The sequence below is a fragment of the Camelus bactrianus genome, chromosome 23 (genome assembly GCF_048773025.1).
Source record: "Camelus bactrianus isolate YW-2024 breed Bactrian camel chromosome 23, ASM4877302v1, whole genome shotgun sequence".
NCBI lineage: Eukaryota > Metazoa > Chordata > Mammalia > Artiodactyla > Camelidae > Camelus > Camelus bactrianus.
In genome coordinates, this window is record NC_133561.1 from 32853080 (window position 1) to 32880995 (window position 27916).

Sequence of the window (27916 nt, forward strand, 5' to 3'; positions counted from 1 at the left end):
AAATTTATATGTTATATATACTAAATATATATATACCTACCAAATATATATTTTATATATAAGCATATATATATACTACACTAAATATTCATTTAATACATTACTAAGGTAGGTAATTTCAAGAATCAAATACTCTTTTTGGTCCAAAACCAAACACTGGGTTGACTAGTGACATTTACTATACGCTGAGTTTCTTCATTCTGGTAAGATCAGTGCAGCTTTTCCATTCATTCCATCAAGTTATTTGGTGAATCTCTCTCTAGGAACAATCTATTTCTTCTTAGGAAATTCATTAAAAGATTTTTTTAATGTCCTTGGTTGCCCTTCATGCATTTTCTCCTCCTCCTAGTGTATTAAATACTTCTAAAATTCTGCAGTCCACCATGCCCCAAAAAGAGACAAAAGTGTTTTCCAACATGGAATTATTTTATGTAGATGATCCAGCTTCTCATAAAGATTCTCTCTGATTATATAACTTACAGAAAAAAATAGAGAATAAACTCACAAACTGCCTGAGAAAGGGCACATTGTTAGCTGGTCTAGAAAAGAAATACAGATTCTCATTGAATTATTCAAGTTTACCTATGGAGAATTCCAGACACCATGAACATTTTACAGATTCAACCAACCATGTAACATGTGAAGGCATCTTATTTGGAATAAGACAATCAATTAACTATCCAGTCACAGTATCAAAGAATACTGCAAGCAGTACTGTTGCAGTATTGAGTATTGTTACTGTTACTAGTGTTGCTACCATTGTCACTGTCATTACAGCCACCACTGGCAGCTCTCATATGTTGAGCCCCTAATATGCATGGGAACTGTAATTAGCATTTACACAAGATCTCACAATATTCTGAACATTTATGAAAGTAGGTCATGTTATTCAACTTTAAAAATAAAATAATCAGGCACAAAATCATTAATCTATAGAGAGAAAAATAGTAACTAATCAATGTTAGGTTTAAAACTCAGTATGACCTTTATGAGTACATGCTCATAGCCAGCGAACTGTATTACAGAGGAGATTTGACAGAGATGAGTGATGCCAGGCACTCACTAATGGACTTGGTTATCTTCCTAATAACCTATAGCATAAACGTTATATATGAAGATTAAACTTTTATTTTCAGTCACTTGAAGATAAAGAGCAACAGGCATCTCCGTGCATCCCAGGATCGGGGGTCTGGGCGGGGGCGCAGGCCAGTGGAGGAGGTCTGTCAGGTTTCAGTGTTGTTTCCAGCCCCTTGCTCTCTCTCATTGCAAGAATAGTCATCACAATATATAATCTAGTTTCATATATGAAAACACACAGAAGGTGTGACTTGTCACAATTGTACTTACTAATAACAATGTAGAGTTCTAGGTCAGGGATTAATAAGGGAGGTATTTGGGGATTGTTCAGGGATTTTTTTTTTTGCTACTTTATTAATTCAGATGTTTCTGATGAATAATCACAAGGTGAAGTGATCAGCAGAGCATGTCTTACCAGCTCAAGAAGTTTTCTCATGCTCAGTTCTGGCTTCCCCTCAAGTACTCATCAGCAAGAACAAGGAGCGGACCAGGAGGGCCGGTGCAGCCCCCACGGCCTGACTGAACCTCAGGCAGGTCTTCTTGATCTGGAAATAACACTGTACCATGTCCAGGGTTCTGCTTCAGAGGCTATGAGCCTCTGCCTGGTCCCACAGGCCCCTCCTCTGTGGAGCCTCTAGCCATGGAGTCAGAGATCTGAAGGCCCCGAGCCTGTCCTGCTGCGAGGAAGCCAGGCCACGTGGGGAGGTCTCAAGAAGGTCCTGCAGCAAATGCAGCTTCAACTGCAGACATAGGAGGGAAGTCACCTTCAGAGGATGCCTCCCCTGCTTGTCCTGCCAGCCCTGCTGGGGGTCTGCCCTGCTGAGCCCCCAGCGTCCTAGAGCAGGAAAGAGCCACTCCCACTGTGCCCTGCCTGAATTCCTCACCCTCTGTCCATGAACAGAATAAGGTAGGTGTCTCATGCCATGATTTTGGGGGGTTAGTGGATTAAAAAATATATTAAGAGCAAGAAGAATAACACAATTGTAGAAAGTCAAGAGGTGCAATAGATGCACATTAAAATTTGAATTTCCTTCCTTCCCCATCTGTAGCCTTTTCGGTTCAGTCTCTGGAAGTAACAACTGTTGAGTGTCTGTATTCCTTCCAGATGTAGTGATTGAACATTCCCAGAGCACTGACACTCTGACAGGCATATTTCTGAGAGCTACTCATTTACTCGTTACTGCATAGTCAAGTGACAGAAGAAAGGATCCTCTGTTCCAGCTGTTCTCCAGAAATGGGAATCTGAGCTGCTCATCAGCATGGCTGAGTGTTGGTCCTCTGCTCAGATGGGTGTGTCGTTTATAGTGTATTCTCCAATTCTTCTGTGGTTTATTCCTCAGTTTTCCCATCCACACCCACTGTTGTCTATCAAGCTGGGAAGCATTCAGTTTCTTCAATTAGAGAACGTGATTTTACCTATTCTTTTCCACCCTTGTTCAGTCACTCCTCACTTGGGCAATTCTGGAGATAATCTGACACTGTCTACAACCTTACACCTCATCAGTGATCCAGTCGATTTCTTCTTGTAGCTACTTGGGGAGGAGCAGCGGTGACAGAGGTCAGTACTAGAGCATTCCAACCTGGCAGTCTCCCTGCTTTGTTGGAAATAGGGCAATTTTCTCATCTTTCTCCCAAAATTTTCACTTGTTCCATGTTGGGGAGGGGGGACTGACTTAACCTTTCCTGAGCTAGTTTTCATGACCATATCGTAAGTAGGGGTGTGACTTGGTGTCTTATTTTTAGCCAGAACACCCATTTAAACCTAGAGTTTTGGCTGTCTAAAAGTCTTTGTTTGGAAAACCACTTACATGTTTTCCACAACCCACTGGTAAAAATACAGTGATTCCTTTTTCTTGATTATTCAATGGACAGTTTTGTACCTACACAATGAGAGGGACACTTTTAATGAATACACAAGAGATTGAGAGATTATTAAATCCAGAGATTTAGTTGCATCCAGGGAAAAGGAAGTGAAACAGAGAGAGAAAATTTTACATAATTTGATAAATACATGCATAGGGAGAAAATGTGATATTTTACAATTGAATTCCTACTAATGCTGCTTTTCATGTGGAAAAAGTTTTAAATTGTTCACTGTAGAAATGTCTGGTCACTCAGGAATAGTAGAAATGGATAGAGACAGTATTTCCACCAGAATGAAATCTTTTCATTCTCAAAATGTTAGTTTTATCCGCCTTCACTCTGAAGCTTTCAATATCAACAGTATTTGGGGAACAGGTCTTTTTCTCTCACAGAACTTGTTTTCTTAACCAGAGAGTGATCATGGGTGAGCCTGGATTCAATTTCTGAACTAAAATTAAAATGTTGGCTCTGAAATGCCACCCTTGTCCACGGACTCACACTAGTCCAACAGCAGCAGGTGGGCCCAGAGTCTGCAGAGATTGGCTCACTCAGAGTTCTGTGGTGTTCTGTTCCCATGGGAATGTGATGATGCACCTTGCCTTCCGGTCCAACGGCCACTCTGTGAATGCAGAGTTTGGTTAATGGTTGGAGGTGAGAGGCTCTGGTGATATTTCACTGGAAACTAGTGGAAGAGTTGCATTTGAACATGGGAAATCTCTGCTGTCCTCAGGGTAGGTTCCTCTTGATCCTCTGATCCTTCAAGTGGGCTGCTTAACTTACTAAAAATAGCTTCCATATCTATTTTCCATTTTTACTACTTTAATTTGTCTACAGTGGTATAAATCTGTTACACACCTTTCTTGTGTTATTTAATGTATATTTTAAAACCTCTGTCAGGCTGGCTGCCTCGAATATTTTTCTAAATTTAGAAAAATGTACTATTTTCTAATGTGAATTTTATACACAGTCTTCCAGAGAAGAGACACAGGAAACAAACCACGTTGTTTTCACCAAAGCAGGAGCATCTTGGTGCTGCCCCTGCAGTAGGTGTTACAGGAAAGGGGAATGACAGCTCAAGTCTTCTGAAGGGACATCTCAAAACCTGAAACCAAGTATTAGCAGTAAAATGCAGAGATTTTTAGAAAGGAAAGAAACAGGGTTTTTAAGGTGGGATTTCCACGGGCTGGTGGAGACAGGACCACTGGCTGTTTGGGTGCTGCCCGGGAGTGTGGTGAGAGGGGGCAGTTACACTGGGTTAGTGGAATGAACATTTGGCAGCTGAGGGAAGAGCCCGTCTGGTCATCCTCAGAGAGAGTCCCTGGGGGCGGTGTTCAGGCTGAAGTTGTGGAGGGGACCCTTATAGAGGCTGTGGTTCTCTGTCCCTGTCGCTCCAGGATCTAGAGAAGGATGAGGAGTTTATAGAATAGAGACTAGATTTTGGTGAGGAGAATGAGCTCCTGCCCATTTTCTGACAGTTCTTTGTCCAGGCTACTCAGTCAGGTGATCAGATAAAAAGTCAGTAAGACATTGTCACACAATTAACTAGGCAGCAAACAGCAGCCCAGATGCTCCTCCCCAGTAACTTACTCTCCAGGGTGGGTCAGTTGAAGGAAGCTAATTTATGGCAGAGCCAATAATGTGCCCTTCGGTTGAGAATGTTCTGAGTTCTGAGCCAACTTGGGAGCCAAAGAGCCAGTTGAGGTGGCCGTCTGGTGGTCAGGAAGGGGCTGTGTGAGATGGCTGACAGTGTGAAGAGGGTGGCGGCAGTTGGAGCTGCCCCTGGTCCTCCCATTCCGACGGGGGAGGGTTTTGTTTGGAGGAATCTGTTGTATTTTCAGTCAGAAATTGACACATAAAGGCAAAAGGCTGGTTGAGGATTTGGACTGTTTTCTTGGCTCAGACTTCTCAGGGGCAACGGTTCACCTACAGAACCCTTGAGGCGGGAAGATTTGAAGAGAGGGTGAGGGGACCTCTTGGTTCAAGGTCCAGAGGATGACCTCAGGTCTGGCAGGTCTTAGGGGTTCAGGGATTTCTGTCCTAAGGGAACCAACTACATTTCTGTCCCAGATTCACCACTCCTCATTGTTATGACTCTTGGAAAGTCACTCTAAATTTTAGTGCTTGCCACTGCAAGATACGGCGTATGGCCCCTACTTGACACGCCATTCACCTGCATGTGGACTGACGTGGGCGTCAGAGGAAACAATAACACACATTCTCCATGAGCTGTGTAGCATCCTTCCCATGTGAAAGCTGAAGAGTAAGATTCCATCTTCCCTTTCTTTAGAGCCATCAGATTCCCTCTCCAGTTTCAGCCACTGCACTTTGTCTAGCTTTTTCTCACAGTCATTCGGTGATTGAACACTTAGAGAGCAATCAAGTCATTAGCCCATTAGTTTTCTTAAGGCTTTAACTCTGTTGAATCATTTTTGGCCTCAAAGTGATGTACTAAGTAGGCTGTGTCAGGACAGGGAGCTGGGGCCCGAGGGCTCTGCTCCACTTCCCCGGGTGCGTGGTGCGCATGAGTGGGATCTGAAGCCAGGCCCTCAGGCATGGGCACTGTGCTCTGGTTTACACCTAGAATGTAAGTGCATTTGTCCGCAGGAATCTGTGTGTTGGGTGTTTTGAGTGCATGCATCACAGTGCAAGATCTTCCTAAGTCAGACTTTGACTCAGGGTGCCCTGTTGGGCAGCTAGTGAATAAAAGGATCAAAAATTGAACTGTGAATGAATTATTACTAATTTCCCTATGCTCTTCTGCAATCAAGATGTCAATAATTCTCTCTGTTGTAATGCATTTTCCAGGACATTGCTTCAAGAGGTTAAGAAAATCAACCCGTAAGTGGGCCAGACTCATCTGCTGCTGCCCACCAAACAGGGTCGAGCCTATCAATGACCCGACTGAAGGTACCGTGGGCATTCCCTCATTACGTTCAGTCAAGAAAAATTACTCTAGTTCATCCAGTGTCCCATATTTAAGAGAACACTCTAAAAATGCTAAGTAAGCCATGTTCTTTTATTTCATGTATTCAATCTGCTTAACTCCATTGGTGGTTTTATAACTAGAGAAGTAAAGATACATTTAACAAAATCTGGTTTATGTTTAATAGTAAAGATGGTCTCTAAGCTCATGCTAAATTGTGACTATTAGCTGAACTAGGTATCTCTCTGAAACCATGTTTCCACAGTTTTAAAAATTATTATGCAAATTTAGAAAAGGATTATATGAACATAAAAGTTGGACAGCTAATACAGAATGTTCCCAGATCCCATCCGTCCAGTTTCCCCTATTAACAACATTTAACATTACTGTTGTGCATCTGTTACAATTAGCAAAACAATATGGGTTATTTTTATTAAGTAAAAGTCCATATTTTACTACGATTCACTCTTTGTGCTGTGACATTGGATGAGTTGTGGACCCAAAATGGAATATTATTCAACTAGAAACAGGAAATAAATTTTGAAATACGCTACAGCGTGGATGGACCAAAATAAAAAAATATTATCAATAGTGAAATCAAGCAGCACAGAAGAACAAGTACAGTATAATTGTACATGTATTAGGTAACTAGAGTAAGCAGATCTCAAAGAGAGAAAATAGAAATTACCAAGAACTAGAAGCAGGGGTGAAGGTGGAGTCACTCCTCAGAGACGACAGCTGTTATGTCAGATGTGATGAGAATGGTTTGGAAATAGACAGTAGTGATGTGTAAACAGAATTGTGAAGGTAATTAATGTCACTGAATTAAATCCTACAAATTCTTGCTAGGATAAATATTCCATATGTTTCAAAAAAATAAACGAAGTACAAAGAATCCGATAGACTAGATGGTGAACACAGTGGCAGCAGGCAGGCTTGTAAGGAATCTGAAATAGTCTTGTAACTCTTGAGAAGTGGGCATTTGACGGGACTGTGAAATGAGCAGAAGGAAGCATGAGTCTCTTATCGACACCCAGTGTACAATTTAGTGTTTACCCTTTTCAAATAGACTGTATTGAATTGCTTAATTTCCCCTTAGCTAGAATGCTAAAAGTTCTCTTTCACATTTCTTTCAAGTTCATCTTTTCTCCCTTTAATCCACCAAAAGTGACCCAACAGCAGTTCAGATCATGTTTAACTCACAGCCATAAACTCCCATTCCATGTCCACCTCAGATAAGGCTCTCTGAGTAACTGCTGAGCCACAGCACAGTGTCCTGAGTTTGCCCTGTGTTCTCCTAGGTCTCCCTGAGGACGTGATTGAGGACCTGTCCAATTACAATCCAAAGGACGATCCAGTTATACACAACGTAAGCTTGCCGTTCTTTATCTGGGATTAAAAAAAAAAGTTGCTTCATTTCTTTTTATCTATCTCATTCAGAAACGAAAATTTGACAACATACATTAAGATGATACAGAGAAATTTTGAGTTGGGGTAATTTTGAATAAAAAGTCTGTACAAACAAGAAGTGATTTAAAAGTTTATTTGAAAAATTGACAGCATGAGTTACAAACTATGCAATAGTGAGCATTTTGTTCAGAAGAATATTTTTCCCCTTGAAAACAAATTTTTTATATTCTGATCAGCTTGGAATTGGAAGAACTTCCATGAAAAGTTCTAAATTACTCCAAAGGTGTCCTTGCTGTTTTCTTTTGGGGAAGTTCACTCAGCTGTGGTTTCCCATCTAGTTTCTTAAGGTCACCAGGAGAACAAAACATCTATACTCACAGTCCGGAGGATGCCATGGTCTTCACAGTGTTCTCTGTTCTCTATTCCCAGGTGGATTGGGGCACCAAGGAAGATGGCAAAGATGGTATGTATTCTGGAGCCCTCCTCTGCTGAGGAGAACTCCAGGTGACAAGGAAGCTTGGCCTTTCTTGTTTTCTTCGTTCGGTTTTAGTTGATTCTAGTTTCCCACTGGGAATGAGGATGATGGATGCGGCGAAAATAACGAACCTCCCAGAAAAGAGTGGTGCACAGATTGTCCAGTCCCTGGAGAAAGGAGGATATTTAGATGGTGTGGGTTTGTTTCTGTGAAGATTCAAGGGGGAGATCCATGTGTGAGCCTCTGTGGTGTGATTGTGAATCTGTCCATATGAACGTGTGTGTTTCCTCAGGAGCTAATGCTCTATTACACAGCACAACTCTGTCATAAAATGAAAAAAATTTCAGGGCACACTCTCTCTCCATTCATTCACTCTTGCCTCACCACAGATTTTCCTAGAGGTTTGGTTGAAATTCTCTTTCATCACATGGAGATGGCTCAGAGACGAATGACCCAGGCTCTTGATCTGCTACATGGAAAAGCCAGAATACGAACCCATGCAAGGTTCCAGTGTGGCTGTTCTGGACCACTGACTATACTTAGCAGCCAGTCGGGATTGTTAGTGATGGAGTAGGAGGTTCCCTGCTCTGTGCATGTGACTGAAAGTGCTGCAGTCCCCAGAGACCCCAGACACCGCTGGTCACTCTGCGGCGGCCCAGTGGTCGCAGGACTCAGGGTCGGTACAGGTGCATTTCAGAGTTGACTCTGGCCTAGTCCTGAGAGTGAGATGCACCCAGGAGACCAGCCTGGTCCTGGTCAGTCAGCGATTCTGAGAAGTGTGAGGCCTCCTGCAGGACGATGCAGGTTGACGTCTGTCAGTGCTGGGGCCATTGCTTAGCACGTGGCCCCAAACAGGAAGAAATGGAGAGATTTGATTATAGTCCATAACATCATGGCCAGCCTTAGAAATGCTTGTTAGCCCGGTGCCCACCCCCCTGGCTGCAGATCTCCTGCACAGCTGGGTTAGAGACATCAGTGTGCATTCGACAGCTCCTCTCCTTACTGAAGTCTCTCTTAATTAAATGTCTGGTGGAAGTGGGGGGGTGTCTCTGAGTCAGTGGACACACTTGGATGGTTTTGAACAGGAAGAGTGGGAGCAAACTACCACATGAGTGACAGTGGCTCTCCTTAAATGGTAGGATTTTAGTATTTTCATAACTTCTATATCTGATTTCCTCATCAGACATTCTAGTAAGAAGACATAACAGTGTTCATTGCCTGGGATTGAGTTCATTCCCTCCATAAAGGCCATTTTTCACAGAAAATGTAAAAGGGGGGTGATAAATACATTAGCAGCCAGTCTGGCTCCAGGGGGAGGAAGTGATGGAGAAGTCAGGAAGACAGAAGCCATTTAGTCCAACTCCAGGCAGACAAAAGAAGCCATGAGAACCGGTCCCTGAAACAGAGCCTGCAGCATAGAGCTCACTCCCGTTCAGCTTGACTGGTTCACGCTGACCCCACTCGCCACAGACAGGGAGCCAAGGGCTCTGTTCCTCATTCTCCTGCTCTTCTCTCTGCCTGACTTCAGTCCACCCAAGACGGGGCCCAGCAGCGTTTCCGCCTGTGCTTAGTGACATCCGCGTCCATGCGCTCCCACCCCGTGTCCACATCAGGTCTGGCCCCTGAATACTTCTCTCAGCACCACCGATTTACTAACAGCTACTCTGTGTCTACTTAGATCTAGAAGACCTGACGGAGTTCTTAATCGACCTGCCCAGCAATAGGGCAGCGGAAGAGCCTCCGATTACCCCCAGAGTAAGTTCATCTTTCTTTACCTGAGAGAAAAAGGTTGCTTCATTTCTCTTTTATTTTTCATCAAATTCAGATATCTGACGATGTTCAATATAAATGATATTTACAATTTCCTTGATTGGAGAAATGTTCTTGAGTGAAAATCTATCGCCAGTACATCCCTGGTTCAAAGGGTATTTTAACACTGACAGCATGAGTTCCAGACTATCCATGATTGAGCGATTTTGTCAGTAGACTTTCTTCCCCCTTGAAAAGAGAATTTTGTATCATCCATGAAGACTTGGTGCCCTTTCTGTGGGTGTCTGACCTGTTTTTTGAGGGGGCCATTAACTCAACTACTTTCTCCCGCTTGCTTTCCTAAATTAACCAAGAGATAGCCAGACCTGTGCTCTCAGTGCACAGGATGGTGTGATCACTGGGTCCTCACAGTGTTCTCTTTTCTCTATCCAGCTGGCCTGGGTCGCCAAGGATGATGGTATGTATTCTGGAAGCTTTCCCTGCTGAGAAAAGCTCTAGGTGATGTAGAAGCTCAGCATTTCTTGCTTGCTGTGATTGCTTTTAGCTGACCCTGGGTTCCCACTCGGAATGAAGATGAAGGACGCAGTGAAAGTAACAGATTTCCGAGAAAGGAGTGATGCCCAGATGGTCCAGTCCCTGGAGAAAGGAGCATATTTAGATGGGGTGGCTTTATTTCTATGAAGATTTTGGAGGGAGGTCCATGTGTTGCCTATGTGGTGTGATTATGAATCTGTCTGGATAAGTAGTGTGTGTCTCCTCAGGATCGAATTACCGTTTGCACCCCAGAGTACACATATCCAGTTTCTAATATAAATATCTCATTACCAACACAGGGTAGCTATCCATTCACTCATTCTCACCTCACCAGAGCTGTTCTCAGATGTCTGGTTATATTCTGTTTCCTCAGATGGAGATGTTGCAAAGTTTAACGACTGACGTTTATTGACAGGTACATTGCAGCCCAGAGAACACCACTGGTGCAGACTGTCTGACCGAGTGCAATATAGGGTTTTTTTTTCACAATTGAGTAAGAAAAAAAAAGGAAGAGATAATTTCTATGGTATTGGTCCTGTGGTGACTATTACATTGATTACACTCCCAAAGATAGGAAAACAAATACCCTATTTTCCATTTTTTTCTCTGTTCTTCTTTGTGCCTTCCTTTACCACTCAACGTAATGCCCCAAACATGTCACTTTATAATTACATAACATCCACATCCATACACTTCCACCCTGTGTCCACATCGGTTAAGACTCCTGAATAATTACTATCAGCGTGGCCAATATGCTAACAGTTTCTCTGTGTCTTCCTAGCTCTCATGGAGATCGAGAGGAAGGACCCACCGGAGAAGATGGGAGAAGAGGAGACCCCATCCACCACTGAAGTAAGTTCACCTTTCTTTACCTGAGAGAAAAAATTGCTTAATTTTTTTTTATTTTTTAACAAATTCAGATATCTGACAGTGTTCAATACAAATGATATTTACAATTTCCTTGACTGGAGGAATGTTGTTGAGTGAAAGTCTATTACAGCACATCCCTGATTCAAAGGGTATTTTAAAAATGACAGCATGAGTTCGAAACCATCCCTAATTGAGTGATTTTGTCACTGGACTATTTTCCCCCTTGAAAAGAGAATATTGTCTCATCCATGAAGCGTTGGGGTTTTTTCTGTGGGTGTCTTCACTGTTCTCTTTTGGGGCCATTAACTGAACTACTTTTTCCCACCTGGTTTTCTAAGGTCACCAAGAGATGGCAAGGCTTGTGCTCACAGTGCACAGGATGCTGTCATTCCCACAGGGTTTTCAAAAAGTGTTTCAAATTGAAGTAGAGTTGACTTAAATTACTATGTCAGTTAAGGTGTGCAGCTTGGTGATTCAGTATTTTTACAGATTATACTCCATTAAAAGTTAGCACAAAATATTGGCTCTAATTTCCTGTGCTGTATAATCAGTCCTTGTGGATTATCTGTTTTATACATAATAGTTTGTACCTCAGAACTCCCTCCCCCTGTTGTGCTGCTCCCCCTTCCCTTTGCCCTCTGATAACCACTAGTTTGTTCTGTACCTGTGGGTCCTCACAGTGTTTTCTCTACTCCCAGGTGGAAGTGTTGGAAGTTGATACCGGTATGTATTCTGCAACCCTCCTCTGTTGAGGGAAAAATCTAACCTGATGAGGAATGCAGGGCCTTTTGCCTGCTTTGGTATCAGAGGCACTGATTCTTGGCTCATACTAGGCATGAGGGTGGAAGATGAAGTAAGCGAAATGGATTTTCCATAAAAAAAGAATGCCCTCTTTGTACAGTCCCTACAGGGATCGAAGGCATTGTGATAGTGTGGGTTGTGTGTGTGAAGTCAGTGTGTGTCCTCGGTGAGCCTGAGCGTGACTGAATCTGTCCATGTTAGTGTGTGTTCCCTTTGGGGAACTTTCCCACTTTAGCATCATAAATGTGTCTGCTTTATAATAGAAACTCTCATCACTGCACGCTCTCTGTCCATTCAGTCCCTCTTCCCTCAGCACAGCTGTTACCAGAGGTTTGGCCAACATTCCCATCCCCAGATGACGATGGTCAGAGATAAATGGCCCAGGCGCTTGACCTCCCAAATGGAAAACCAAAGTGTAAGCCAAGCTGAGGGTCCCAGTGTGGATGTTCTGGACCACTGATCTCTGCTTGTCCTTCAGCCTTGGGATCATTCATCAGGGAGCAGAGGGGCCCCTGCTTTTATATCCGTGCCTGGAAGTACTAGTCTCCAGAGGGCCCAGACGCCGCCCATCAGTATAAGGTGGCTGCATCTTCAGTGAACCCTGCGCAGGTTCAGGTGCATTTTACAGTCCACTTGGGCGTAATCCTGAGTGTGAGACGTACTCAGGAAGCCAGCATGTTCCTGGCCAGGCACAGGGTCTGAGAGCTGTGAGGCCCCATGGGGGACGGTGCAGGTCAGCATCTCTCAGTGCTGAGCTCATTGCTCAGCATGTGGCCAAAGGCAGATAAGAATCAGGGACATATTGTTTTGTTTCTGATAACATTACCATAAGTCTTAGATCTGTGCAAATCCTGCGGGCACACAAACAGAGACTCAGTCAGTGGCAAATGAGAGTTGAAAATGAAACGTGGTTAGTAGCCTGGTGTCCATCCCCATTGTTGGCCAATCTCCTGCTCAGGTGACTTACAGACACCAGCACTCACTCCATGCCTCCTCTCCTTAGTGAACTGTCCCTCTGATCGGATCGCTCATGGGAGTGTGGACATTCACTGGCTCAGTGCACCCTCGTACATTTTATACACGAGGATGACCGGAGGAAAGTGTCACCTGATTGACAGTGGCTGTTTTAAAATGGTCAGATTCAGTATTTTGAAATCTTCAGTGTGTTTTTATAAGTGATTGGTGAGTGTGAGTGAGCGTAAGAGCATGCTTTGCCTTGGATTGAGTTCAGTTCCCCAAGAAGGTTTGTCTTACTCCAGCACCAATCTTGTAAGAAGGGAGGAGACATGCAGTAGTGGCAGCTGTGACTCCACAGTAAGAGGTGGTTCTGGATGAGTCAAGAAGACACTCACAGTTGAGCCCAAGTTCAGAACAGGCAGGACAAGTCAAGGGAGTCTGTCACTGAAGCACAGCATGCACTTCAGTGTTTACTGTTTTACAGACTCACTATTTCACGATGATTAGATCCTCCACAGCTAGAAAGCCACAGGCCCTGTTTTTCATCTCTTTATTGCTCCTCACCTTTGCCTGCATCATCCACCAAAGATGCTGTCCAGACAGCACTTCGTCCATACTCAGTGTCCACCCACATCCATACTCCCCACCCCAGGCTCCCATCAAACAAAGCTAGTTGAGGAATTCCTGATGAGCGCTGCCCCTGTCCTGACAGTTACTCTGTGTCCGCCTAGCTTCCACCGAGGACCTTCTGGAGTACCTTACTGGTCCACGAATTTCAGAAGAAGAAACATCATCTACCTTCAAGGTCAGCTGGCCTTTCTCATCTTGATATAGAATCATTCCTTTTTATCTGTTCCAATAGAATGAAGATAAGAAAATCTGAGCATGTGCATTTCGATGATACAGACAATTTCCTAGGTTGGGAGAATGTTAGTGAGAGTCTGTTACCCACTGCTGACACCAGACTCACAAGGGCATTAACAGTGACAGCAGCCCTACACACTGTACAGTAGGGGGTTCCTTCTACCACGGCAACTTTTCCTCCTGGGAAAAGGATTCTGTCGTTATCAACTAAGATGGTCTTGGGAGATAAGACCCATCCTGTGGGAAAGGGTGATGTATTTTGGCCTGAGTAGATTTGTTCTGTTTTTGCTGTATTTCCTTGAAACCACCAGTCTTTCCCACCTGGTTCTGCACTGTCATCACGTGAACAAAAACCTTGTGCAAATGGGATGCAACATGATCTGATCCTCACAGTGTTTTCTCTTCTGTTTTGGCAGATGGTCTCAGATGAGAGCAACACCGGTACGTATCCTCGAATCACTCACTTGGGTAGAAAAATCTAGAAGATGTGAAAGGTGGGGGTGTCTTGCTGGCTTTCATGGGGAGAGCCACCCTGAACCCAGCTTCCTGCTGGGAATGAGCAGAGGGGACACGGGGGTAGAACGTGATACTCTGGATGGAGAACCGAGGTGAAGTGCTCACGTCCCAGGAAGCAGCTGTCCTACAGCGAGGCGGTGCCTGTGTGTGTGCGCGGGAGCGGGAGGCTCTACGTGAGTTCTTTTGCTGTGGTGCTCAGTGTGTGTGTGTGTGCATGTGACTTTTCTGCGTTTTGTGTTTCCCCTGATACATGGTACCCCAGAACTTCACAGTAACTAGTGTCAACTTGCCCATTTTATCCCCCATCATGCTTTTTTGGGGGGTGTTGGAGTCTGTGGGGCTGCCCCAGAAGCCAGAGCTGTGGTGTCCCCTCCTCTCCCACTTCACACAGCCAACAATAAAGGTTGGTCCTACAGTAAAAAAAATATCCTGTCACCATTGCATCATGAATGTATATGGGTGTAAAAATTAATCAGATTGTATAACTTAAATATGAGCTTTCTTTGCCAAGTATGCCTCAGTTAACCTGGAAAACAGATCGTTTCACCACCAAGAAAATGTTTATTGGGTTATAAGTGGAGAAGACTGTTTTATCATCCCTGTTACTGAGTCAATAACAACTTCATTTAATAATGAATCTGCCCTCATAGTGGGGCTCATACATTTTAAATAGTCACGGTACATCTCTTTTGCCACTTGCTTCATTTGTGACTCTTCCTTCGTCCTCTCCCCTCATCTTAGCACTGAGTGCTGGGGGACGGCTCCTTCCTTCTGGGGGTGCCCCTGGTGCACCCACATGCCACCCCCAGTTATGGAGGGATCTGAGGAAGGAGGAGTCTCCGGGAATAGATGGGGCAGAGTCTCTCCAACCGGCTCCTTTGAAACTAATACTCACCTTCGGATGCTGTGCTGAGAATACAAAGTGTCCTTCTCCAGTGGAAAGTCTGTCTCCAGTCACTTGTGCCTGCCCTGTCTGTGTGCCGGGCGAGAAACTGCATACAATGCAGACAGAAGCGAGAGATCTCCAGAGGCTGAGCTCAGGGTGGGCCCGGGCTCCCTCCCTGGGAGAGCGAAGGGAGGTTGTGTGGTGCATGGTGTGGACAGACAACCTCAGCAGTGTGACAGGAGCAGCTGGACTCGTGTTGCCATGGAAAATTGCCAGATGAAATAGTGTCTTGGTGTTTTCTAAAGGCCTCTGCAAAAAAAAAAAAAAGATCAAGGGAGTAAAAGTCCATTAAACAGGAAATAAGGCAACTTACACGTTTTTTCTTTTTTAAGATCCTGACTCCTGTGATGATGCATTTTGAGTAGAACTTTTATTGCCCTTTAGGTGTTAATATTTTTCCCACCAAACAAAATGAGATCACTTCATTGTAAAATGTCACCTGTTTACCTCCAAAACCATCTATGAGGCAATTTTGCCCTAGAAATCCTCTGGCTCTAGATCATATTTCCTGGATGGTGCTGAAGGGAACCCCCGGTATGTGTGATTCAGTGTTAAAGTGAGAGCTGCCCCCAGTGGTTTCATGTGTGAGAAAAGTCCTGGGAGCCTTGGGCTGGACTTGATGAGGAAACACTTTGAGGAACAGAAGGAAGACAGAGAATGGCCCCCGGGCCCTGTGGTGTCAGATGGTGGCTGGTTTCCAGGTCAGGGAGGGGAGTCCAGCACCTGAGACCAGCTAGGCCCCCAGATAGGATGCTATTTGGGGTAATTCTTGGATGGGGATGAGAAAGGACCCCGCTGTCCTGCTGGAGTGAACACTACAGAGGCATCTTCTTTAAAAGCTGGAGGAGAACCTTTCTCAGGATCTGTCGCTGTCCGCGGTTACCTGTGTGACACACCAGACCCCTTCCCACTTCCCTTTTTCTTGCTTCCTTTTCTCTTTCTGTTTTTCTTCTTTCCTTCCTTTTTTTTTTTTTTTTTGCTTTGTATTTTATTTTACTTGATTTTTATTATAATTCAAAAGACATAACATGAAACCTACCGTGTTAACCAGGTTTTAAGTGTACAGGACAGTGTTTTTAACTCTGTGCACATTGTGTAAGCACGTGTTTAGAACTTTTTGATCCTGCATGACTACAGACTTCCATTTTCATCTTCTCCCCTTCCTTGGCAGCCACTCTTCTACTCTGCTTATGAGTTTTATTTCAGCTACCTCTTTTAAATGGCATCATCCAGTGTTTGTCTTTCTGCGACTGGCTAATTTCACTTTAAATAATGTCCTCCAGGCTCATTCATGTGGCTGCAAATGGCAGATTCCCATCATTTTATAAAGGCTCAGTAACGTTCCATTGTGTGTACACAGTGCATCTTCTTTACCCGTCTGCCTGCTGGCGGACGCCGGGCTGTGCTGCTGTCCCAGTCGTGGTGTGTGACGCTGCCGTGAACGGGGCTGCTGGTCTCCCTTCCTGACACCGATTCTCTTCCTTTGGGTTTGCACCCAGAAGTGAGGTTGCTGGATCATACGCTAGGTCTATTTGTCATTTTTTTGAGGAAATGCACTGCTGTTTTCTATTAATGGTGGCACCATTTTACATTCCCACCAAGAGTGTACCAAAATGCCAGTTATTCACATCTTCACCAACAACTGTTAAATTTTTTTTATCAGTAAACATACTGACAGGTGTGAGGTGATACTGGTCTTTTGATTTGCATTTCTGGGATGATTAGTGATGTTGAGCGCATTTATATATGTGTGTTGGCTGTTTGTATGTATTCTTTGGAGGAATGTCTATTCACGTCTTTTGCCCATTTTAAAGAGATTTATCTCTCCCTTTTTTTTTTTTTTTGCAATTGAGTTGTAATAGTGTCTTCTATATATTGGATATTAGACCATTCTTTAATACAAAATTCACAAATATTTCCTCCCATTCTATAGGTTGTCATTTCATTCTGTGGTTGTTAAAGAGACTGCTTTCCCCACTGTGCAGTCTTAAGCCTTGATGGAGATTATAGTGCCAGGATGTGTGGCACTATATATTTGAGGCCTGTCTATTCTGGTCCATAGGTCTGTCTGCCTGGTTTTATGCCCAAACCACCTGTTTTGATGGCTGTGGCTTTGTCATGTTTTGTGAATTCAGGCATTGTGAGCCTCCATCTTTATTCTTGCTGTCAAGATTGTTTTTGGCTTTTTGGCGTCCTTCGTGATTCCGTATGTATTTTAAGAATATTTTTCCATTTCTATTAAAATGACACTGAAATCCTGAGAGGTGTTGGGAGAAGTAAGAAAAATGGATGGGTCACAGTTTCTAATAACGTTATTACTCATGGTTGTGTTTCTACAGAAAAGATTGTGGAGAGCACCTGTGACACTGTGGACGAAGATGCCGCAGGTGGAAACAACACTCAGGTACGATCCAGTGCGGGAGGGCTCCTAGGAACACCTGGGTTACACGTGGTGCTTGTAGTCTGAGGAAGTTGAATATGAAATCAGAAAAAAAGAAATGTGTGTAGAAATGTTCTTTTCACTTCTAATAATAATAGTAAGAAGATTGTGCCCATTGGGTTTGGCTGTGCCATTTGTAATCACTTTTCTTCCTTTTCAACAAGGCCTGCTCCTTCCTGCTTTTGTCACTGGCAAATGTGGAAGGCTGGTTTCTGATGGGCACCTCAAAGGCACTGTGCACAAGAGACTTAGATTTTGTTTTCATTACTGACCTAGGTGGACACAATCCGGTGGGACATAAAACTCTCATAGGCCCCTGGCACTGCAGACCAAGGTCTTCCATTGAGTGTCAGGTGTTGAATGAGAAGCAAACTCTCTCCCTCTGCACTTTCAGGGTTTCTGGCCTCACCATCAGGTATTGTCCTCACTGTTAATTTTTCCTGTGAAGGGCACGCGCAGGGTTGGATGAGTTCAGGAATCTGTCCTCTGGGGTAACTGCACGTGCTCCGGCATCCTTGAACTCGCTCAGCCTCCATGCCTCACCCAAGGCTGTTGTGCGGAATATGCTTCCACTTGAGGGAGGCCCATGTCCAGCTGCCCCTGGAGCCCCTCCCTGGGCAGCAGAAAGTCTGGAGGACTGTGAGGGGCTGCTGGACACGCATCACACGGCTGCTCTCACAGCCCTCCTGACCTGGTCTCCTGGGCGTGTTCTGTCCCAGGACGGAGCCTCTGGACAGCAGGGCCAGGGCGGCCCTCCTCTTCTCAGGACGTGCTGCTCCAGCCACACACCCCGCCCCTGACCCCTCACACCCCCTTCATGCCCAGACTGGACTTTCCCTCAGGGGCTCCCGTACCCTCCCTCCCGGTCCTTCCAAGTCTTGGGGTGAATGAACCCTGGCAGGTGCTGTGTGTTTATGTGGCCACATCTCCTGTAGGACATCAGTTGCACCATTTTCAGGCTAAGGGAATTTGGACAAGGAACTTGACCTCTAATTTAGCATTCTTTCTCTCTGATGGACTAGGAAACTCATGCGGTGTTTGTAGGGATACGTACCCAGTGTCGTAGGGCAGTCACTTGACGTGTGGATTTGTTTGCATGTCTTGGCTGTTGTGTGCAGTGCTGCAGTGAACACGGGGTTACAGACAGCTCTTTGCAATACTGATTTCATTTCTGCTGTATGTATACCTGGAATCCACCTGCAACAGAAGTTAGTTTTATTTGTGATTTTTCCTGGAAACTGCGTACTGTTTCCCATAATAGTTGCACCATTCTGCATTCCCGCCAAACTATGCAAAGCTTCCAGTTCTCCACATCTTCACCAACACCGATTAATTTTTTTAAAAAATATATATTTATTTATTGTTAATTTGGGGGGCAGGGATTAAGTTTCTTTCTTTATTTTCTTAACGGAGGCACTGGGGATTGACCCCAGGACCTCGTGCGTGCTAGGCATGCAGTCTACCGCCGAGCTATGCCCTTCCCCCAACACCGGTAACTTTTATTAATAAAACGTATCCTGATCGGTGTGAGGTGATACCTCTTGTGTTTCGATTTGCATTTCCCCATGATGAATGAGGTGGGGAACATTTGCTTATCTCTTGGCCTTTTGTATTTCTCTTTGGAGAAACGTCTTTTGAAGTATTTGGCCCGTTATTAAACTGAGTTATTTATCCTTTTGGGGCAGCTTGATTTGTAGTAGTCTCATGTAATTTGGATGTTGGCCCCTTTTCAGTTACATGGTTTGCAGATTTCTATCCCATCCTGCAGCCTGTCTGTCCATTATTTTGGTTGTTGGAGAGACTCTTCTTCCCCGTTGTTGAGCCTTAGAACCTTGGTGGAGATCGTGGTGCCACATGTGTGCGCGTGTTTGAGGCTGTCTAGTCTGGGCCATAGGTCTGTCTGCCTGTCTCTGTGTCAGTCCCATGCTGTTTCGATTGCTGGGACTGTGTCATGTATTTTGACTTCAGGAAGGGTGAAGCCTCCATGTTTATTCCTCCTGTCAAGACTGTTTTGGATCCTTGGGGTACTTTGTGTTTATACATGTATTTTAGGAATGTGTTTTCCATACTGTCAGAATGACGGGGGAATTCTGACACGTGTTCCAGTGCATCTTTATGTCACTTTGGATAGTATGAAAATGTCAACAGCGTAAGGGCTCCTGTCTGTGAACATGACAGGTCATTCCAAATATTTGAACTTACTTCATTCTTTCAGCAGTGTTCTGTAGTTTTTAGTGTACAAGTCACTTTCATTTGTAGGGCCCTGGCCCCTACCTTCCAGCTCATCCAGAGTCAGGGTGAGAAGGATGGGCTCGTGAAGACAGTGCGGTGCCGCTCACTCCCATCTGCACCTGCTCTCTGAGTGAGTCCAGCACAGGCGCACGGGGCCGTGACCGGCACCTCTGCTTACTTGGCTTCCTGCTAGGGAGTCTTCTAGGACCTGGTGTTGACATTACTCTTTGGGTGTCCCCAAGGCCTCATATAGTTCCTGGCATGTGTGCACGAGCACAGAAATACTTAGAAATGAATGATCAGATCAAACCAGGAAATGACTCTGCAGTTTAAAAAAAAAAAACCAACCAGGGGAAGGGTGGTAACACCCTCCTCATCTTTGAATCTCTCAAGCTGTGCCGTACAGTATGGCAGCCACTAGCCAGATGTATCTGTTTATAATGAATTTAGTGAAGTCAATAATTAACTCAGTTTATTTACATAAGACACGGAGGACAGGTAAGATCTGAGAATCTGGAAGAAAAATCTGAATGAAGCTCTGTGACTCACAGTAACCTCCAGTGACATAGGAGAAACAGGCTCGTCACACTTTCTAATAACTTTATTACTCCTGTTTGTGTTTCTACAGAACTAAAGGGTGTAGAGCACATACAGTAGCGAAGATCAAGCTGCTGCAGGTGAGGAAGGACACTCAGGTAGGATCCAGTGGGCAGGTTTGGGAACACCTGGGTTCTACCTGCTGCTTTAGAGACTGATGAAGGTAGATATGGAATCAGGGAAAAATTGAACTGCCTATAGAAATCTTATTTGTTTTCATATTTTAAACGTGTAAGAGTAAGACGCATTGTGTCCCTGGCCTTTGACTGTGCTGGGTTAGCATCATCTCGTCTTCCTTTGCTACGTAAACACGATACCTACAAGACCTGCTCTTTGGTGCATTCGTCACGGCCCAGTGTGAAAGCTTGGCTTCTGATTTGCACCTCAGGTGTATCATGCACAAGAGACTTCAGTTTTGTTTTCTTTATTGACCTGTGATGGACATCATGTGCTGGGAGACAAAACTCTCACAGGCACTTGAAACTGGAATTCATGTTCTTCTAGTGACAGTCACTTGGGGGACAAAAAGCAAACCCTCTCCCTCTGAACTTTGAGGGTTTCCGGCATCACCATCAAGTCCTGTCCTCACTGTTCAGTCCTCACGTGAAGGGCACTCGCAGGGTTGGATGAGTTAAGGAGTCCGTCCTCTGGGGTAACTGCACCTGCTCCAGCATCCTTGAGCTCGCTCAGCCTCCACGCCTCACCCTAGGCTGCTGTGCAGAATGTGCTTCCACTTGAGGGAGGCCCGTGTCCAGCTGCCCCTGGTGCCCCTCCTTGGGCGCAGGACGTCGGGAGGACTGGGTGAAGGGCTGCTAAGTTTGCTTTACACACTTGCTCTCACAGCCCTGCTGACCTGGTCTTTAGGAGTTGTCCAGACCCAGGACAGATCATCCAGGTAGCCCAGCCAGGGGGTCACTCTCTTCTTAGAACCCACTGCTCCATCCAGACAGCCTTCCCTGATCCCCACACCACAGTCCTGCCCGCAGAGTGACCTTTCCTCAAGCCTGCCCTGTCTCACCCCGCCCCACCCTTCCAAGGCTCGGGACAGTGTGTATTTATGTAGGGCTTGTGTAAAATCATTTTTATACTAAGAGAATTTAGACAAATTACACCTGATTTTGCTTTCATCATCTCTAAGGGGCTAGGAGACTTACGGAGTTGGTGTGAGGATTAAGTATCTCCCAGTCACCTAAGATCACCCCAGGCACAGGACAGTCCCTTTCCATGTGGAGTTGGTTGTCCTCTGTCGTCCGACACAACACCAGGTTCATGCCTGGGACTCCCTGGGTAGGATGGATGCTTTCCAAAAGTTTACTTTAGCGATGATCGCCAGCGTCTTGACTTAACTTTCACTTAAAGATTAAGAAAGACACTAACTTTTTAAAATCCACACATGACAGGTTATTAAAATGAAACTTCCCGACTCAGTTTTGGCTGTGTCCCCCAAGACAACAGATGCCAACTGTGTCCACATTCCCAAGCCGGGTGCAGGACCAGCCCCGCAGGACCTGCAAAGGCTTCCAGGGGCTGGTTTTGCAGTTCTTAACCAAAAGGGTCAAAATGAAAATAATACACTCTGAGGGCAGGTCTCTCTATATTTCTTTCTTTATTTTCCCCTGTGGGAAGGAGAAAAGAGAACTGAGCAAAAGAAGCCACACCTCGGGGCAGATTGCTTTAGCAACAGACTGGTGGAAGCTGGGCACAGGAATGAGCTCTCATCCAAGTTGAAGTTCAGAACTTATTGCTGAAAAAAATCTGTCAGGGTTTTTTTTTTTAAGCTGATTTCCCCCAAAGTCTGTTGCTAGAAATAGGAGGGAGCTGACTCCAAGGAAGGATGGAAGTGGAGTGAGAAGTTCTCGAGTGAAGCTCTGGAGATGAGTGCAAGATGCAGCTGAGATGGAGAAGAGCAGAGGGAGAAAGGGACCTGTCATACTGTGAATTGGTTCATTTAGAAAAGTTATTCCAGAAGAGTGATCTACTTTTATTGCTAAGTGTTAAGCTTAGTTATTTCCACAAAGAACTCATTTTTGTAAATAATGAGGAAATCAGCTGTATTAGATTATATAGTTTGCCTACTACTTTTACCATTTTACAGACTTACTTTCCTATATTTTGTTGATTTCCTTAGCAGTAAATATAGTTCTTTTAAAAAATCCACATATTTTTTCCTTAGCATTTGACCTTGCTGGAACATCTAGTGCTTTCAAAATACTCTCATAAATTGAGTGATCCTACATCAATGATTTTATTTCTCGTTCTATTTTGCTGGACTTTTTTTTATTGCCAACACTTAAAATAGTGAGTGTACTGTGCATTTACCCGTCATCTACAGATACGTTTTTATTGAAGAAGAGTCAGTTTACAATGTCGTGTCTGTTTCTGGTGTACCGCACAATTGTTCTGTCATACTTGAACATTCATATATTCCTTTCCATATTCTTTTCCACCATAAGTTACTGTAAGATATTGAATGTAGCTCCCTGTGCTGTACAGTATGAACTTGTTGTTTGTCCACTTTGACCCATAATCTAATTTTCATTATACACAGTCTCCCAGGTTATGTTACCCATTTATAGATCTTCATGTCTATATATCTCTATATGCTGATAATTGCTAAATATATCTTTAACCCTAATGTACTTAAAGTTTTAAAGTAATTATCTGGTGGCTTTTTAAAATACCCCTCTGGATAAGTTCCAAGGATCTCAAAATTAAGATGTCTAAAACTGAGCTACTCCCCCCAAATTCCAGTGTATCTGATCTTACAGTGGTGTTAGCCCCTCCTTATCAGTCTGGGTCTAGCCAGGAGAGACCACATAGTCATTTGAACAGTGAAAGTTTAATTAGTATAATTTTTTAGTCTAGTATTTAAAAAAACCTGTTCTTACAGGGGATTGGAATAACTAGGGACTGGCTAGTAATAAAGAAAGCTCAAATCTATAGGACTCGCAGATTTAAGGAGCAGCTAATACTCCCAGGGCTGAGCATCCCAGGAGGAGCCTCCACTCCTGGGCTGAGGTTCTGCGGTTGTTGGAGAGGCCACGGCCTTGGCTTGCTGAGTGGCAGAGAAGTCACTGGTGCCACGCCAGCTGAGCCTGATGGAAATCTGCCCCCTGGAGTCCCAGGGAAAGCTGTTCCTGGGGCGATGTCTTACTGGCCACCGTGCACTGCAGGGGCATAGGCTTTGGGGAAGCTGCACGACTGGCAGGAGCCAGATGCTGAGGAAACCATGGCTCGTGCACAGCAGAGCTTGCTGAGTGAGCACACCAGCCTGAACCTGGGCAGAGACTCCTCCTACAAGGCCTCTCCAGTGCCCTCTGCTGACCGCTGAGCGCCATTCCATCAACAAAGGAAAAATATTTAAAGGGCCCAGATCTATGTTCATGGAGCCAACAAAAAGAATAAGGAGGAGCTGAGAGACAAATGGACAACCAGCACACCCCTCCAGAGCCCGCCTCCCTCCCATTGCCTGTACTTCACTGGCTTCTTCCAACATCTGTTGTCTGTGACTTGGCGTTTGCATCCTTCTTAATCAGGGCTCAGTTCAGGGTCATACCATTTTTCTCTTGTTTCATCAGTCTTCTCTCCTCCAGCTTACCTTCATCATCTACATTCTTCCTATAGTACAAAACTAACGATACCAGCTACAGAATTAAATTCCAACGAGGCTCTTCACCATCTGGCCATAGCCCATCTTTCTAGTCCGTTCTTCCATCACTAACCTTTTTACTGCATCCCAGGCCCTTTGATGACTTTTTGGTGGCCCTCTTCCCCGTCATTTTGTAACTAGCTGTTACTTCAGTGATGCCTTATCTGACTTAGGAAATTAGTTGCTCTGTGATCTCTTACAGCTTTTTTTTTTTTCACTGTCTGTGTAACAGCAGTTACCATGTTGTATGATAATTACCACATTCCTATGAACCTTATTTCTCTTTGTGTTCCTAGGACCCATCGCCCATTCAGCAGGGGGATAATTTTCCGTCTTAGTTAAAAATCTGCATTTCCCTTTTTAAGCCTTTATATTGTAAACAGACTTTTTGGTTTCCCCATTTTAAAAGATGAAATATCCTTGTAGCTCTTGAGTATTATAATCCTGTTTCCATGATGATAACGTGCTTGATATTGTACACTTTTTAGTATCTTACGAAGCACTTTTAAGTATGTCATGCTGCCTTTAACTTTTCTTAATTTGCACGTTAGTGTAAGTAGTTGAGTGAGACATGATTTTGTCCATTGATCCGCACTATCTTCTTGTGAAATAGGCAGGGTATATTTTATAGTCATTTTACTAATGAGGAAATGGATTCTAAGAATATGAATGACTTGTCACAAAGCTAGTAACTGACAAGCCCCTGTCTCTCACTTGGAGCTGTGTGATCCGTGGAACTGGCTACCTCAGACGCAGGAAGTTGGTGTCTCCCTTGTTCTGTTTGGTTTCACTCTCTGTGCAGGCAGCCATAGCTTCTCAGGGCTGCAAGTTGTTACTTGTCCTTAGTGTCCCCGTCGGCTCATAGGCCAAGACGATAAGTCACCCCTCTCCTATTTCTGGTTACTGTAGACTTTTTAAAGGTGAGTGTATTTTCTTGACTAGTTTTCAGACATCTTCTCCTTGTTCAGTTTCCCTCCTTGTTAGAAGTTAGAGATGGGTAACTTACAGAACCTCTCAGTTCAAATAAGAATCTCAGCAAGTCTTTATTGGATGGGCTTTTGTTTATGGCCCTTAGGGACTGGAAGATTCTTTAAAACTCCAGACAGGTGATAATATTCGGACTATGACTTTTTTCACCTTTGTCAAACCTCACGTGACTGACCTCAGTAAAACTAGATCTAGAAGTAAATTTGCACCAGTTTATTTTGTAAATACTTGAAAGAAAGGGAGATTGAAAACACTTGTTAGATTTTAAAAATTCACATTGTTTCAGTTCATAAGTACTCTGAGTTAAATTATCTTGATAATAATGCTGACTTGATTGTTTTAATCTTTTAAAGCCTATACTTAATATAAGGGACCTTGGGTTATGTGAGTTAAAAATTGGACAGAGTGATCAACTGGGCGACAATCTACTTCCCGGATTTCATAGAGGCAGAAAAGATTCTTCCCATTGGCATACATCTCATATTTCTGCACAGTCCTTGGAAAATAAAAATGGTAAGCTAATGTATTTTGTGTTCCAATGAAAGTAAGCCATTGTATTACTATTAATAATTTCATAGACACCACTTACTAACGTTTTCTATGTGCAAACTTCTTTCCTGAGTTGTTCCCCCCCCCCTTTTTTTTAGAGTAAGTTTTCACTGGAATGACTAGTTTTACAGAAAAATTGCAAAGACATCACAAAGAGTTCCTGTATACCCCTCACCTCTCTTCCCCTAATGTTGACTACTTCCACAACCACGGCACCTTTGTCCAAACCAAGAAATTAACATGGGCACAATACTTTTGACTAAAGTATAGACTTTATTTAGATTTTACCAAATAAAATTGAATTTCCCCAAATCACTAGTTTTTCCGTTAGGGTTCTTTTTCTATTCCAGGACTTAATCCAGCACACTAAGTAGCATTTGGAATAGTGGAATGTTGTTGTTGTTTTAACTTTATGTGACCAATATTTGTTAGATTCCAAGTAACACAGTGACCTCTGAGAATATGTTAAAGAAACAGTCGTGGTCCCTGCTTGTATAGAACATCTATGTGTTTTCTCACTTGTGTCCTATACTAAGTGGGCATTTTATTAAAAGGGAAGTCAACTTCATGATACTCAAACAATGGATGTGAGAGGCTTATCAAAATACTTGCTGCTGGAAGAAGAGACTTTAAAAATTCAATACAAATGATAAAAGCCCTGGAATTAAAGAACAGGTTTGAACAGTTTTGTGAGGAAGTTTTGATTTGAAGCTGTACTTCACATCAACTTAAATCATTTACTGATCCTTCATTCTTCTTTTGCCTTTATTTTGTACACGAGCTACAGGATGGGGAAGCAGCGACCAGCCGGGCCCCTAGGCCGGGAGCAGGCGGCAGGTCTGTGCGGCCCCAGGGACAGGCTGGTGCTGCAGCCACTCACCCAGGCCATTCTGGAGACATCTCGCATCTCCCTTCTCAGGGAAGAAAAACAAAAAAGGAGAGCTATAGGATGAATAAAGAACTCACAAGTAAGGAAAAGATGAAGTTTTTGAGTTTAGATGCTTGCACTAAAGATCAGCTTCTGTTTTCTTTTTATGCTCTACTGCCTCCGTCCTGAGAGAAGCCCTGAGGCTTAGCGGTTGAGAGTAGACTAGGACCAGACTCAGTCCTGCTGCTGAGTGACTGGGGCATTTACAGTAAATCTCTGTTTTCTCATATGAAGTGTGAGGAATAACCCCTGATCTCTCTTTGGAGGATCAAATGTAATGATCTAAGCAAAGTACTTGGCCCACAGTAAGTGATCAGCAGAGTCAAATTTTTTATTATCATTGTTTTATAGTATTGTTATTATTACTATTGCTCACCTAGTCCGAGTATTTACATTTCCTTTTAAGATGTTCCTCTGACTGCCAGCTGTTTCTTCTTGGCTTAGGCAGGCAGAGGTATTAGGAAAGGGTGTCTTGGCTTGATTATTAGAGTTCTCACAGAAATCCTGGATTCTAACTGGGATGTAGGGAGAGAGGAGAACACGTTTCTGTTGTTGCTGCACCCGAATTCCCTGGGAACCTGGGTGTTCAGTAGAATGGGGCCCTCTAGTCAAGGACAGGGGTCAGGAAGAATGAGGGCAGTGTTCACGGCGATGGAGGGAACCTGCTTCATACCCACGTCTATGAAGCTGTAAGAGAGAAAGACAGTGACACCTCTGGTTCCCAGTGTTGCATTACATTGTTCAGTTGGGTTTTGAAATTATCGCTAGGAAATATAAATTCTTTGTCTCTTTATGCTCTTAACCAAAAACCTTAACTAAACATGTCTATCTTTTTTTTTTTTTTTTTTTTTAATCTCTGACATGCCTTTATTGCGGAGATGAGTACACAGGCCTCACTAGCGGCATTCATGGTCCATGTATATCTTTTATCTCTTGGTTTGAAGGTAATTTAATTGGCAGCTATATTTGTATATCATATTACAAAAGATAATCTAATGAAAGTGATGAAGGAGTGTGATTAGATTTGCAGTGCTGTTAGAAATATCTAAAAGAGCCATATGTGGACAAACAAAAGGCAAAATTCATTGCTTTTTTTAATATTTGGTAAAATTATGTATTGTACTTTATGACTTTTGTTTGTTTGACAATTAGAAAATTTACTTTTTACAATTTCCCTCCAGGTTGCTTAGACATATTTAGTACTTTACGCAAGCCTCTTGCTTGTGCAGACAGCATTCAAGAACTCTCAAAAAAATTTGTTCAGATCTTCAGTACTGGCCAGTATGAAGCAACAATTGTTTTATTTTGAAAAAATAATAGATTTATTTACTATTCTGATTTGTCTTTCTTAATGAAATTAATGATTATAAACATTTATTTGTGGCTCACAGTAGAACTTACAGAATATTTGGAATCAACTAGTATGGATATATCTATGTAGTTTGTAATCTGGGAAACATAAAATAACTGGATTTTGAATGTGAGTGAGAAGTTCCACAGTTAATCAGGTTCTAGGAAACCTCCTCCA

At 43.6% G+C, this 27916-nt stretch overlaps 1 protein-coding gene across 1 annotated transcript in view; it reads left to right on the forward strand.

The window, feature by feature from the left end:
* Nucleotides 1-2336: 2336 nt before the first annotated feature.
* Nucleotides 2337-27916, forward strand: part of LOC123611657 (uncharacterized) — a 33540-nt gene continuing 7960 nt past the window's right edge. Inside the window, exons 1-14 of the mRNA XM_045510125.2 lie at nt 2337-2346; nt 2582-2635; nt 5746-5847; nt 7165-7232; nt 7703-7736; nt 9427-9503; nt 9951-9975; nt 10834-10904; nt 11621-11645; nt 13412-13485; nt 13961-13985; nt 17346-17410; nt 20307-20355; nt 25265-26428. Of these exons, the coding sequence (XP_045366081.2) occupies nt 2337-2346; nt 2582-2635; nt 5746-5847; nt 7165-7232; nt 7703-7736; nt 9427-9503; nt 9951-9975; nt 10834-10904; nt 11621-11645; nt 13412-13485; nt 13961-13985; nt 17346-17410; nt 20307-20312 (636 nt within the window). The 3' untranslated portion in view covers nt 20313-20355; nt 25265-26428. The remainder of the gene's footprint in view (nt 2347-2581; nt 2636-5745; nt 5848-7164; nt 7233-7702; nt 7737-9426; nt 9504-9950; nt 9976-10833; nt 10905-11620; nt 11646-13411; nt 13486-13960; nt 13986-17345; nt 17411-20306; nt 20356-25264; nt 26429-27916) is intronic.